At 35.4% G+C, this 15,112-nt stretch overlaps 1 protein-coding gene across 4 annotated transcripts; it reads right to left on the bottom strand.

Annotated features, from left to right (window-relative positions):
- Positions 1-1,497: 1,497 nt before the first annotated feature.
- Positions 1,498-14,160, bottom strand: rtn2b (reticulon 2b). 4 transcript variants are annotated; one of them, XM_073934800.1, is made up of 8 exons: positions 13,752-14,160; positions 12,040-12,247; positions 8,662-8,800; positions 5,636-5,705; positions 5,441-5,487; positions 5,150-5,208; positions 3,082-3,485; positions 1,498-2,246 (listed from the first exon to the last, which is right to left on the bottom strand). In XM_073934800.1, the coding sequence occupies exons 2-7, from the start codon at positions 12,117-12,119 to the stop codon at positions 3,395-3,397; spliced, it is 486 nt and encodes a 161-aa protein (XP_073790901.1). In that variant the 5' UTR covers positions 12,120-12,247; positions 13,752-14,160; the 3' UTR covers positions 1,498-2,246; positions 3,082-3,394.
- Between the last annotated feature and the right edge of the window lie 952 nt (positions 14,161-15,112).

Here is a 15,112-nt window from a genome sequence, read left to right as displayed (position 1 = left end):
ACAAAAATTGAAATTAACAGTTAATTAGTATTTTGGAGTGGCACTGTGATTTGTAAATATTTTATTTATAAATATGCCTTTTCTTAACATGATCTTTAAAGTTGAGATAAAACAAAAATAGGCTTAACTCTAAATCATAAATCCAGAGAAACTGAGACGTTTAATAGTTACAAAAAGTAATTTATAACTTTTTTAGGAACCTCAAATAATAACTTCTAGTTGATCATTTGGTATCTTTTATATGAAGGGCAAAGGCCTCTAGATTACACTTATTTTACCAAAATAAAATATGACCATGCCTTGATTTTTAAATGATTTAATTAGAACAGTAAGTTCTAACTTTGCTTAAACAAAAGTCTTGTCACCTAACAGAAATGATGTACAGTAAATAATATAAAGTCATGGTGCAGTGAAAAAAGAATGAATATTGTGCCTGACTCCCATGAGCTTGGATGACTGCATCCCTACATCTCTACAATGACTCAAATAACTTATTAATAAAGTCATCTGGAAAGGCAATGAAAGTATTATTGCAGGAGTCAACATTTATTTGGATTCATCTTCAATGATTTCTCCTTCATTTTACCCCAGACATGCTCAATAATGTGCATCTCTGGTGACTGGGCTGGCCAATTCTTTAGCACCTTGACCTTCTTTGCTTTCAGGAACTTTGATGTGGAGGCTGAAGTATGAGGAGCGCTATCCTGCTGAAGAATTTGCCCTCTCCTGTGGTTTGTAATGGGCAGAGCAAATGTCTTGATACTTCAGGCTGTCAATGTTGCCATCCACTCTGCAAATCTCTTGCAGGCCACCATACTGAATGTAACCCCAAACCACCAATTTTTTTTTTTTTTTTTTGGTCATCATCCAATCTGACATTTATGTACATACAGCAATAGAATGAAACTTGATAAAGCAAATAACTTCAAAATCATTTCCCGATACTGCCATAAAACAAACAGTGTTGCAATTTAAAGCCAGAGTCAGTCTGAAAAAGGTTGTTTAAAACAGCAATGAATACAGAGTGTTCCTTCGAGTGCAGTTGTTCTTGTCAGTGGAGTATTGTGTGTTATTCCTCACATGCCTGAGACCATCCTGCTTCAAACTGTCTTCCCGCGATGTGCAAAATGTTCCTCTCGTGCTTTCTAAACAGACCCCTCCATAAATTCTGAAGCAATGTCATTTTACGGATGGTAGTCTCTTAAAAGCCTGTGAAGACAACTACCAGATTTTGTTTATCTCCACCCTAGCGTGGACGCATTTGTACATCAAAGGCCATCTTCTATCTGTCTCTGTTCAGCATGTCATCTGCAAGCAGTATTTAACTGAATGTTTTGAAAACGACATACGTTTTGACTTTCTGAACGAGGTTACATCCTCAAGCAGATGCTAATTTGCCACAAAAGAAGCATTTCTGAGCTAAGAAAATACACGATGTGATGTTTTGTGCTATGTTGTCAGATGCAAAAAAAAAAAAAATACAAATATGAAGGCAAATAACATTGAAAACACGTGTTTACTGGGGGTCATGTCGCACAAAAGATGTACAAACACAGGGAAGCAAAACATGACTTGTTTTAAAGTGACATAAATTTGTTTTGAATTGCTCTGTGAGGCAAAATAGAACTGAATATTTTTTAAAAATACCAAAACATTCTCATTTTAACCTCTAATATGTTAAACAGTTTTACAAAACAGAATTTCTACAACTTCAGCCAGAACTGTCGTGATTTTGTGGTCGCATTGCGCCCTCTAGTGGACAACAACATACTTGCAACTGTCACTATAGATTCACCATTTAATATGAAAATCAGTAAAAAAGCTTGGTTAGGCAAAATGAACCAATAATTATAAATATTACACAGCGGTATATAGTAATTAATTATAAAAGAGAGTTTATGTTAAATAAAATGGATGGAAAGTTTACCTAAATATGAAAATGTACTAATTTATTCACCCTCCAAACCCCTTTCTCCTTTCTGTTAAACAAAAAAAGAAGATATTTGAAAGCTGGAAACTAATACGATGGAAATCAACGGCAAATACGTTCTTTTTTTGTTCGAAAAACACTTTTTGTGGTGAATAACACTTTATTTTGATGGTCCCTATTGCACATTTTGTTGACTAAAAGTTGCACTGAAACTTTATGCCAATTACTTCTTATTTGAGTATTAGTAGACTGTCTGCTTAATATCTGTTGATACTGCTCCTTCAACAGACATTTAACTGACTATAAAATACTTTGCCTATAACAGGGGTTTTCAAAGTGTGAGGCGCGCCTCCCCTGGGAGGCGCCAGAGCATGTCAGGGGAGGCGCGGGAAAAATATTATATTATAAAAATATAATTATTAAGTTTAATTATTATATGTATTTTTTTATTATATTTAAACGTTTTAATTAAACAAAGCTAAAAAAAAAAGAATACGTCTAAAATAAGAAAACCTTTTTTTACCCAGAAGGCCATAGCTGTGAATTCGCTTCTGTTTGGCAAGCCCGCCAATACAGGTATTTGCCTGCTAATCATGCTGCTAATGCAATGGATCGGTTTCTGAGATCCCCTGATTCAAGGCCTTCAAGTTCAAGGCTTTAACCCAAAAGACGACGATATGATGATCAGTATTTGAGTTTAGGATTTACGTGGACAGTACCAGCTGATGAACCACGACCTTTATGTGTGGTTTGTCAAGATATTTTGGCTAATGACAGCATGAGACCTGCTAAACTTCGACTGTTTTGACTGGGATGGACAGTTCTTGGATCTGTTCTATTCATATTGAATCATCATCCTAGTTTTAAAAATGTTATATTAAAATAATTGTTATTACTCTGTAAATAATTGCACTTTCATGCAAATGATGATAAAAGTGAGTTAACAGTCTGACATCTGTCTGTGTCTTTATATATATATACTGTATGTATGTATGTATATATATATATATATATATATATGTGTGTGTGTGTGTGTGTGTGTGTGTGTGTGTGTGTGTGTGTGTGTGTGTGTGTTTGGGAGGAGGGGGGCGCCAATGGATAAGTTGTGTCAAAAGGGAGGCCCACTGTCTTAGACTTTGAAAAACCCTGGCCTATAACAATACCTAACCCTAACCCCAACCTAACAATCTACTTATAATCTATTGAAAATTAGTTGGCATGTAGATGTAATGTAACTTAAAATCAACAAAATGCATTAAAGGACCTATAAAAAAAGTGATACCTTTTGGTGTCCTGTTGCTTTAATTGTATTCCAAAATAAAATCATAGCACCTTGAGAAATGTACTGTAAATCATAATGCTCATTCATAAGCCCCAAACCATTGAACCTGTCTGACATACAGGACTGCAGCTGCACCGTAAGACTTTCTTTGTTTGTTCAGTGAGCTCCACATTTCTCCACATTCATTTAGTCTTCTGTTTATGTTTTAATGCAGGGGCAGGAGGAGGTGCTGGGGCTGGGGGAGGTTTGGCCAGTGAAACCACAAGATCAACCCTTGGGGGAAAGTAAAAATATATATAATAACAGCAAGTGGAATACAGAACATGTATGATAACATACATCATAAAGATTAAGTTTTGGCTGTTAGATTTAAAGGTTTATTTATTCATTTGTTTTCTTTTCGGCTTTGTGACTTTATTTATCAGGGGTTGCAACAACGGAATGAACTGCCAACTTATCCAGCATAGCGGATGTCCTTCCAGCCACAACCCAACACTGGGAAACATGCATACACTTTTGCATTTATACACATACACTCTGGCCATTTTAGCTTATTCGATTCACCTGTACCGCATGTCTTTGGACTGTGGGGGAAACCGGAGCACTCAGAGGAAACCCACACCAACAAGGTGAAAACAATTTAAAGGTTCAGTGAAATCACAACTGGCGAAGCAGTGGCGCAGTAGGTAGTGCTGTCGCCTCACAGCAAGAAGGTTGCTGAGTCGCTGGTTCGAACCATGGCTCAGTTGGCATTTCTGTGTGGAGTTTGCATGTTCTCCCTGCATTCGCGTGGGTTTCCTCCGGGTGCTCCGGTTTCCCCCACAGTCCGAAGACATGCGGTACAGGTAAATTGGGTAGGCTAAATTGTCCGTAGTTTATGAGTGTGTGTGTGAATGTGTGTGTGGATGTTTCCCAGCGATGGGTTGCCAGCTGGAAGCGCATCCGCTGCGTAAAAACTTGCTGGATAAGTTGGCGGTTTATTCCGCTGTGGCGACCCCGGATTAATAAAGGGACTAAGCCAACAAGAAAATGAATGAATGAATGAAATCACAATTCAATTTTATTATTATTTATTATAGAATAATGCATGATTTACAGAATGCAAGAGTCAGGTTCAGAGTGTAAAAACTTCATTCATTTTCTCAACAGGGATATTAAATTATTTTTACAGTAACTGGGCAAACCGGTTTTGAGATCTAATTGATTGTTGACATTATCTGTGTTTAATGGCATATTTTGTGCAGAAAAACTACATTACCCATGATGCTTTATAGAGAACACCAATCATAGAAGGCGAACTAAAAGTGATCTTCCTCTGAAAGTACTGGATAGGTAATAGGTAATAATAGGTAATAGGTATGTATTTGAGTCAAATGTTAATATTTAATTGTTAATATTGTAAATTATCTGTAAATTATCTAAGGTTAGACAACATTTCTTTCGAATTTCAATTAAAAATATTAATAATTTTGATTGGTCACAATAACAAATGTTTTCATTTGCTGAGATTGAAGATCGGTTATTTCACCAAATATTGATAGCTTAACTCTTCTGAAGTTAAAACATTAGTGTTGTGTTATATAAAATGAACATAAACATATGAAATATGGCAATATATGGTCTGAAAATATTTTGTACTTTGTTATTTATGTCAAAAATGATTTAAAACACAAAACTTCTATTATGCATTTGGAATAAAAGCAATGAGAAATGTACAAAATATAACAAATATGATGTTTAGTCAAAGTAGTCCAGAGAAACAAAGAATTTTGAGAAGTGGTCTCATTCAACATCCGTTTTTCATCAACAATATTTTCAACAACACTATTGCTTTTACCCAAACGATTACAAAATAGCAAAGTAAACCTTTTTTTGTTGTTAAATAAACTCTAAGTTTGAACAGTTTTCAGTATTATGCCAGAATGATAAATACTTACATTTCAGTGATTTTTTCCACAAGTAGTTGGACTGCTTTTATAATCTTGTCGATCCTCTCCTGTAAAAAAGTGAAAACAAAACATGACTGTCAAGTCACAAACAGTCTAAACCTGATAATACCTTTTTTTTTCAAGAATTTGAATATAAACCAATGTGCAAAATCCAACTAAGGCACACAGCAAACACAGAACCTTCCGCTAATATTCCCATGTGGTTCCCCTTTGGGTTTTTTCTTCAGGGTAACCAAATAAGTACATTCTGTGAACATAATTTCTTTGCTGGGCACTTACCTGCTGGAGTTTATACAGCAATGGCAGAGAAAAAGCGCATATCACACCTGTCAACAGGTCAAACAATTATTTTACATTAATAACAAAACACCAGTACTTAATAAAGAATGATCCACTTCACTGTAACAATATTTTCAGTAAAATTATTAGCCATGATTTGTGTTAAACTTTACAAAATCAATGGGATATTCTTACCAGACATCACCAGCGTGAGACCGTTGGCTTGGACCCCCACATAGGTCAACAAATACAGGAATACAATAAACTACACAAACAAAAATATACAGTCATTGAGATAAAAACATTCTATTTCATTCTTACTTCAGACTCCCATCATATTTACATGCATTCATGTGTGAGTTGCTGTGAGGAGATCAACCATGCAAAATTCCCAATATGCTGTCTAAACCACAGGAAAATGCATAGAAGCTTCTAAATCATATTAAGAATGGCTTAGTAAGCTGGAAAATGTTAAATATTTTGACAAATTGACTTTAAAAGGTTATCTTCTGCTTAATTTGTTTTTTGTTACTCTATACATCTTATATCTTAAATTTCCTGTCTGCTGTATTAGTATAGGCCAAATCATGACGATAATTAAGCATTTTCAGCATATAATCATTAAAATATGCAAGTTTTGTTTGATTAAGTGGCATTGTTTACATTCTGCTCTCCATCATGGCCGAATAATGAGTTGTGAAAACAGTCTTTATATTGTACCAGGTCATATGCATTTATCCCAAATAAGAATTTCTTAACTTTCACACTGGCTTATTCTCTCAACGCCTTTGTGAATGATTTACATAGACACTGTAAAAAAAAATGATATTACAAAAAGTTATGTCAACAAATGTTTTTGTTACTTTAACTTATTTTATTAAGTTAATCAGGTTTCAGCTACTTTTCAAAGCTACTTATCAAAATCAAAATTATTAGCCCTCCTGTGGATTTTTTTCTTTTTTAAACATCTCACAAATCATACTTAACAGAGTATGCCTGATAATATTTTTCTTCTAGAGAAAGTCCAGTTTGTTTTCATTTTAGCTAGAATAAAAGCAGTTTTAAATTTTCTAAAAATAAAAAATAAAAAAAAACATTTTAAGGTCAAAATTATTAGAGCCCTAAAGCAATTATTTTTTTCGATGGTTTCCACTGGATAAATCATCATTATACAATAACTTGCCTAATTACCCTAACCTGCCTAGTTAACCTAATAAACCTAGTTAAGTCTTTAAATTTCTGAAAACTAGTATTCTGAAAAATATCTAGTAAAATATTATGTACTGTCATCATGTTATGATAAAAGAAATCAATTATTAGAGAATAATTAGTTATTAAACCTATTACGTTTGGGGAAAAAAATCATTTTTCCAATAAACAAAAATTGGGGGTAAAATATAAAAAGGGAGGGCTAATTATTCTGACTTCAACTGTAAGTTGAGATGACAAGAAAAGTAGATTTTTTAATGGCGTGACAGTTCAGGACTAATTAAAAGGGCCAGACTTAATCTGTGGAATTTCTTTTTCTGCAGAACTTATTTTATTAGATTTATTCCGAATGATTTTGAGAGCTGAAAACGTCTTACAGAAATGTTCATTTAAGGTTTACAATGTAAATCTAAATAGAACCACTTTATATAAAAAAGGGATTCGTTGACATTACTTTTGAAAGGTGAGTTAACCTGTTTCTTTTAAAGCGATTAGTTGGCTTTACTTTAAAGTAAATGAACTATGTGCATAATCATTAAAATTAAGTTGTCAACTCAGGATTTTCAGGTAAAGTCAACTTTTTAAAGTAAAATAACTAATCACTAATCACAGTGCATTTGGTAGGTCTACAGTAGGTCTCTAATAACCTATACACCCGCTTAAAGATTGTATTGTACACAAATCATCTATTCATCCTCATCTATTTCTAGATTTTAAATCATCTATTTTTTCAGCAATATAACTGAAATAAATATATAAATGCTGAATAATTAAATTTATTCAACAGTTCTGTCTGGTTCTTGAATCTAAATGGCTTATCAATAAACTCACTACAGTTTACAATTATTGCAAATATACATATACATATTACCAAAATTAGACAACATAATGTACTTTTGAGACTATTTTAGGCAAGAATGTTTACATTGTAACTATGCAGTTTCATCCACAAGATGGCGACAGAGACCACATAATAAGCCCTTAGAGGAGGAAAAATCCAGCTACAGCTGATCAAATCATTATAAAACTGGTAAGTGACTTTCTAAGTCGATATCTCTCTTTTGTATGTTGTAGTGCTGTATTTATACCATATAATTGTGTGTTGAGTGTCAGATAGACTCACATATTTGAAGTGCATGTATTTTGTTTTGGCCACTCTTTGTATAACCTTAAGTTACTTTTTTGGTGGCCATCTGTTTGTTTCTGAGTCTCCTGCTTTTATTACTGCAGACTAGTTTAGTAAAACGAAAGAAAGAAGAAATGCCAACATTTGTTTGACATTTTTCCTTATCATAAACACAACAGTAATCTGGTAGTGTTTGCGCTGCTTTTTGGGGGCTTAATTATTGTGATATCTCAATTGCAACTGAGAAATATTGGGAAATCTCTGTAGACTGATAGCATTTCATTCCGTTCAGCCTCATAATCTTAAAATGTTTGCAAAATCTCCTGTTTTGTCATCACTTTATGCTAGACATTACGCTAGAGAATCATTCAAATACTAGCTCTAAAATGATGTTGGTGAATTAGCAACGGTTTCTGCTGTTCTGATGTCAGCTGAAGATGTGAATGAATGGTGGAAGAAAGTAGTTCCTTTTACAAAAGAGTTTTTAGACTCTCACATCTGATTTTCTCTTTTATATACACACAATTATGCCGTCAAACTGTTGTATAATCCCAATATCACGCTCGATGTGCAGTGTGATGTGGCTGTATATCGTCACTGGTGGGACACTAAGGCTTCCCACCAGTACCGAAATACAGCCATATTGCACAAAACTCTTGTGATATTGCTCATATATTTAAACACAATATGTACATAGAATGAACAATGGGCTCAAAAATCAGCACTGTTTTCAGCAGATTTCTGTGGACACAGATTCAGTGTGGGCCTACTAATTGCGTAAGCCAGAAGTCTCCCCTGATGTAGTGAAAGTAGGTCATAAATTGCAGTGCAAGTGTAAAAGCTGCTCTGTGTAGCTGAGGTGAGATATTTAAGGCATGTGAGAGACCTTCACTGAGTCCATGATGCTGTCGATGAAGAACAGCCTCTTCAGCTCACTGACAGCCGTTGCAATCAGCAGAACCATTTGTTCCGCCATGCGAACTGTGTCCTCGTCTGTCAGCGTGTGGTCCTCATCCAAATATGACCTTTTTAATAAAGAAAAGTGGACCAGCTGAGAAAGATTACATGTATTAATCCAGACTTATGTGAGTTGCTTTTTCCCTACGTCAAGCTCCTGCCAAAGGTTTAATATTTGCTGTAAATCTGAAAATCACATCTGGTATGCATCTCAAGAATTGATATTTTAACTCCGCATTTACTTGATAGATCAAAATAAACTTCTGCATTATAACTAGTTTTTTTGCGAAAGCACGAAAATCAGAAAATAATAAAACCTGTGTTATTGCATAAAATGATTATTTGAAATATATTTGTCTCTGATTGATTGATTCTGCCTTGTCATCACAGAACGATGAAAAGATGACAGTATTTCACAGTGCCAATTATTATTACATTATTAATATTTTTATAATTTTATATTATTATACAGTATGTTATCTTATTTTTATTAAAATTCAAAGGATGGATGGTTTAATAGCACTCATAAACTATATACTGTTGCATATGTGTTGATTAAAATTTTTCATCAGTCAAAACATTTCTAATTTTGTTCGGCTGCAATGTTAGCTGGATGCATTTGTCCATGTAATGTATTTTCTCAAAGGATTTTAATAAATTGTTTGTTCAATTGTAAAATTATTCGAAAAACTGTGGCTCTCTGTTTTTGCAAAAGAACTCTTCATTTCAAATATATTATACAAGTTGCATTTTTAATAAAAATGGTTACATTTAAAGGTGCAGTATGTAAGTTTGACAGTGTTTGGACTAGGTGTTGCACTCCTGGATCAAAACACACGCAAGCGCAGGTAGCCAGATTGACATGAGTGTACCTGAATATTAAGCCTAAAGGCTTATTTGAACCATTTTCTAACTAAAAGCAACGACACACAATAGAAGAAATATTTTTCATGCTAAAAAGAGTTTTTGTCCTAACCAACACCTAATATGTATTATATTTTAGAAACGGCTTCTATTCTCACAGGTGAACAACATGATGAACTATAATCACCTCAGGTACACCTCATGTGCTTTAATCAGGGTTAATTAATATATAAATAATAATAAATAATAATAATAAATAATGTGAGTTTAAATGACATTTTACATGACATTCATTGTCATACTACTGAAAACAGCTGCAGATAGTTCACCTCAGATCTTGAAAATAAAATAAAGCATTTGATATTGAACTTAAGAACTGTGACTGTGCAACCCAAGCAACAAAACAAATAGCAATCAATCAGGATATACATATAATGATATTAAAGAAGTTTAATGTTTATTAATTAGTTAGAACACTGTGAAACATCGTGGAATACTGATCACTCATGCACACTAGCAGCGACTTTGTAGCTGTCTATTGCTCTGGATGCCGACCTGCTGCAAACAGCACGAATACAACCAGCCTCTGAGCAAGCAGAGAGTGGATCACGTGAGCTCTACTGGTGCTTCTATTGGCTGTCGCTCAAGAAAGTCGCTCTTCATTTGCATAAAGTTAAAGGATTCTCAACTTTGTCGCATCGCTCGACAAGCCCACCTGGTTGCTGTCGCTCGTATAGACGGAGGTCGCTGGATGCAGCCGCTCTCCGTTGAAATAAACGGTCACTTGACACTTTGCCGTTGCAAAAAAAAAAAAAAAAAAGTCGCTCATAGTGTGAATGAGGGTTGAGTTTGTGTCTTATTTCGGAGTCTGTTACTGTCTACCAGATGTCACATTTCAGTGGTGAATGCATACTATGAGGGCCTTCATGACTGAATGAATCAAATGAACAGTTTTCCAGCAAGGCAACCCGGGGTGCAGAAATATAATTGGCTAAATTGGGCAGGTTAAAATAACCAAAACGAAGACAGCCATTCCGACACAAAAAGCACATTTTCAAAGGAAAACATTTGACTTTAGCATTGTTTTTCAGATAAACAAGAAAGTTCACTTAGCATGTTTCTTAAATGTCTGCAAATATATTATAGCATTTTAATGCTTTAGCAGAGTCAAAAATGTACATACAACACCTTTAAGACATAGAAATAGCGGTTACTTATTGTGTTTTTCCTTCATCAATGAAAATAAAGTCACTGCTGAATCTTCAAATCTCTTTGAGTATTACATTTGAAAACTAGATCAATCCTAAATAATATTAAAAATTATAACTAGTATTTCCCAAATCGTAATATGTTTAAATGAGTGTGTCAATGGTGAGTGGATGTTGTATACTCTTCCAGGTCAAAATTCTAAGCAGACCAACAGATCAATCCACATTCTAAAGGTTAATATTTCTTTACCATTTGAAAGAAGAATTAGTTAAGGAAAAACATGCCTAAATTTGGCTTATAAGAAAGAATGATTATTAAAGGAATAGTTCACCCAAATTTAAAATTTTACATGCTATTTACTAAAGTGGTTCTAAATTTTCAACCTTCTGTTGAACGCAAAACAAGATTTTCTGAAAAATGCTGGAAAGACGCAGCCGTTTACATCCATACCAACAAAACTATTTTGGAATTATGGAAGCTGCAACCTCTATTTTTTCTTATTGTGATGCAAAAACAAAATTTTAAATGTCTACTGCAAGATGAATGGATGTAGTAAAGTAGGCATTTCATTTAAAAAGATGGGGAAAGGGTTTGCGGAGAATTATTACAACCTAACAGACACCTCCTGTCCACGATTTCTGTTTGTTGTCAAAACTGACAGTTTTGAGCAGCAGTGCGATTAAATATGTTAGTCACGCCCAATTCCTAAAATATACGTAATCCGACCATTTTACTGAAAACAAACAGGAAGTGGATTTTCAGAAGTCAATTAAAGATTAGAAGGGCTAACTTTTTTTTCAATGACATGCACAGATTATATGTTCACAACAAAAATAACAATGTGGGCTAACAGAATCACGCTTAGTTTTGATTTCTTTGGAACTTTAAGAAGAGATATAGGCAGATAAAGGGAGTTCAGTCTATTTTAAAAACATTCAAAAATATGTATTTTTGCTTCACAAAAAAAAAAGATTACATACTTTGAGGGAAGTTGGACAACTAAAATGTTGCAAAAGGGTTTATGAAACAACCATTTCAGTGATTTAAATGCACATACTGTAAAGCCAGAAACAACAACAACAAAACATCTTACAGAAAATAAAAGTGAAGTGGGAGAAACTATTCCTGTTGTTACAGTTACCTTAATTCAAAATATAAACAAACAAAAATATCAGTTACATATTTCAGGTTCTAATTGTATACAGTCATTGGTTATCTTGCACAGCATACTCACTGGAAGGGATGCGATCCATCATTGAGACGGGTAACTGTCATGGCTTTGTAGAGCAAGCGTACAGGGAGGGTGAAGGCCATAATGCTCAAACCGAGGTTGGATAGAATTGTAATGGCACTGAGCTGAAACAAAGAAGCCAAGCCCACAACCAAACCTGTAAACACCACCCCGGTGGTTGCCAAATTCCGCCAGTATATCAGATCCAACACTAGAGAGGGCAAGAAAAAGAAAATGTGTGAAATCTCAGGAAAATAAAAATATAAACAAATAATCAGACAGAATGATTGAAAGAAAGAGACTGAGGGGAAAAGGCAAAGATCATTGAGTATTACTTTGAAGTCTGTCTCAAGGGGGATTTGTAGTGAAGTATTTGTGTGGTCAGATGCGCATGTTTCCACTGGGTGTCAGGCAATTTGTGTGTTAGACTGTCTGCCACAGACTAGCAAATTACAAATTTCATCCATTTTTTTGGTCCATTGCAATATCTTTAGTAAATTAATTCACTTTAGTTATTTAATCTATTAAATGATGTAAATGGTCCTCTAAATGTAAAACAGGTTTTGGATTCAATGAAAATAGTTGAAAACTGGCTTCAGTTCAGCAGGACTTCTAATATCATAAAAGAAGATCATATGTTAGAATTATGCTTAAAATGTCACCTTATTGGCCAAACACAATGTTATAAAACATAAACACATTATTTTCAATAACTTTACTGGATAATGCTAATTTACAGTAATTTAGCCAGCCAGAAATCCACTTTGTTTGTATGCAAGTGATGCAGGGGTAATAAAAGGGGTTCAGTATATATCCAGTAAGCATCTAAAAACTTAAAGATTTTTAAAAATATACTTTGTCATGCTATACATTGCCAGGCATTTGGTATTTTGGTTTTGTCAAACAGTGTGAAAACAAGCAGACTGAAAACACTCAAACAGCACAATAAAACTGAAGAGAAAAGAAAAACTGAAAAATTCTCATGCGCAGGAGTGGCCTTAATATTGTCAAGGACAATATAAATAAAATGTATTGACTGATTGATAGAGACGGCCAGAAGTTTTCATTTAGCATTGTTTTTTTTGACAAGCAGACATGTGATCATCAAGGCAGACTCAGCCAAAAACACTTGATGAAATCGTGCAATTGTCAAACAGCTTGGTCACGTTATACACTCCAGGCTGTGCCAGACATGTCAAGTCTGTAATCACATTCAATTTTTTTTTTACACACACAAATAGAATAATCTGAATCCAAAGTCCACTGCAGTTGTCCATGAGCTCATCTATCACATAACTGCACATTAATTTAGTGCAAATGTTACATCACCAAGTCAAACACATGACATAAATGGCCAAGAAGCTCTTTAGAGTGTTAGAGAGCACATGGACACAATCAGGGCAGAACAGCTAATGGCAGTGTGCATTAGAACGCCCCTTCTCTTGTGAAGCCAACAGAGCTCAACAGCTGTTGACTCTGATTATCCTCCAAATGCAGGTGCAAATCTTGAACGAATGCTGTGTGCACACTGGTGCAAAGCCGAATGAGCCTGTATTAGATCAGTCCAAACCTTCAAAAATCTTCTCTGCATAAAACCCTCCACGAGGCCTCCTGCTAATGTACTTTACTGCAGCCTAACATGGCTGGGTCAGATTGAATCTCTCCGGGGAGACGTCTGCCAGCACTGCCAAAATAAGACTGAGAGAAGATCTCACCTACTTCATTCAGACATCATTGACTCCTTTTCTCCCTCTGCCTCAAAATGTAAATCCTAGTGTCATGCATCAGTCCGCTCATGAAGGTAGTCCATCCATCAGATCCCATCAGCCTGCCAAACTTCCATTGGGAAAAGTCCTGTATGATGTGCTGACTAGTCAGCAGCATTACTATACCTCTACAGAGCACCACTCAACTTCAATCTGATCTCTTATCCTCCCCCCAACCTACCTCAGTTACTGCCAACCTGCTATTCGTGTACCAGCAGATTACACGTGTAAACAATACAGCTCATGAGAGCTTGATTCCCTGTGCTGTTCAGTCCTGCTCAAGACTCTCACCTTTGCTGGCCATTTCTGCTGCTTCCACACCAAACCCCCTCTCCTCCTAGCACTCCACGAACCCTCTGGGCTTTTTTTGGCCATCTTAGCGTTGTCAGCTGGAAGGGGTTGGCCTGACCTAATAATATCTCAACCACTTGGACACCCCATCTTTACGAACACACACAGCTATACTCCCTTATGAGCTGTTCCAAGCTTAAGGAACCTGAGACGTCAGCATGTGTTTGTGTGCATCTCAAGGGAAATGGATAAGCTTAGATATAAGCAAATTGCTCAGGCATTGCTCAAAGAGTGCTGTGCTTTATCTTCCGACATACTAGCAAAAAAGCTAGCCTTTAACACCTACCTGAGGATGCATGTAGGTTTTTATCTACATATAACTTCGGTAATGAAAAGGCCTCTCTTTTGTCAGGTAGCTTGACCCAGCAGATGAGTCAGTACTATCAGAATGATGCAATCATTGTTCAGCTGTCAAACACATTTATTCATGTGACATTTGTGTTTGCGTCATTCCGCAGACACACAAGAAGAGTTACAAAGACAAAAATATCTTGTTACGTAATAATGTTTATGAATGCATTTTTGATTTACATAATCCACTAATCTGTCTGAAACAACCCTTGTTAGAGTCTCCTGAGTTCGTATCTGAATATGCCATTTATGAATTCTGCTCAAGGCAAACCGTGTTCTTTAATGTGAATCACTGGATCTGGTTCACATAACAGTTTTTAAGAAAAAGCAATGGAACGTACACTGTCTCTCTTTCTTTATTTATTTCCCTCATGCTGGGCTACTGTGAAAAATCTGTTATGCACATTAATCTGTGCATGTTAGGTAATCCAAAATTATCAAATGCTCAGCACAGATGATTAACAGAGGGAGTTCAGGAGGAGAAGCTGAGGGAGGGAGAGAGGGAGAGGCACTGAACATGTGAAAGAGAGAGAGCCACTCTGCGAAAGGATTGCATGTTGGTGTGTACAACAAGAGGGAGGGCCAGCGAGATCATTGGTGCACAGAAA

This window comes from Danio rerio, chromosome 21, assembly GCF_049306965.1.
Source record: "Danio rerio strain Tuebingen ecotype United States chromosome 21, GRCz12tu, whole genome shotgun sequence".
Taxonomy (NCBI): domain Eukaryota; kingdom Metazoa; phylum Chordata; class Actinopteri; order Cypriniformes; family Danionidae; genus Danio; species Danio rerio.
Note: the sequence above shows the minus strand (reverse complement) of the source record. Positions and strands in the feature narration are given on the sequence as shown.

Excerpts from the sequence above, each read along its gene's own strand:
- rtn2b (XM_073934801.1), bottom strand. Across the intron at positions 5,209-5,440 it reads TGCTGTATAAACTCCAGCAG|GAGAGGATCGACAAGATTAT; the intron begins GTAAGTGCCCAG and ends ACTTTTTTACAG. Across the intron at positions 3,486-5,149 it reads GTGGAAAAAATCACTGAAAT|GGTTGATCTTGTGGTTTCAC; the intron begins GTAAGTATTTAT and ends CTTTCCCCCAAG.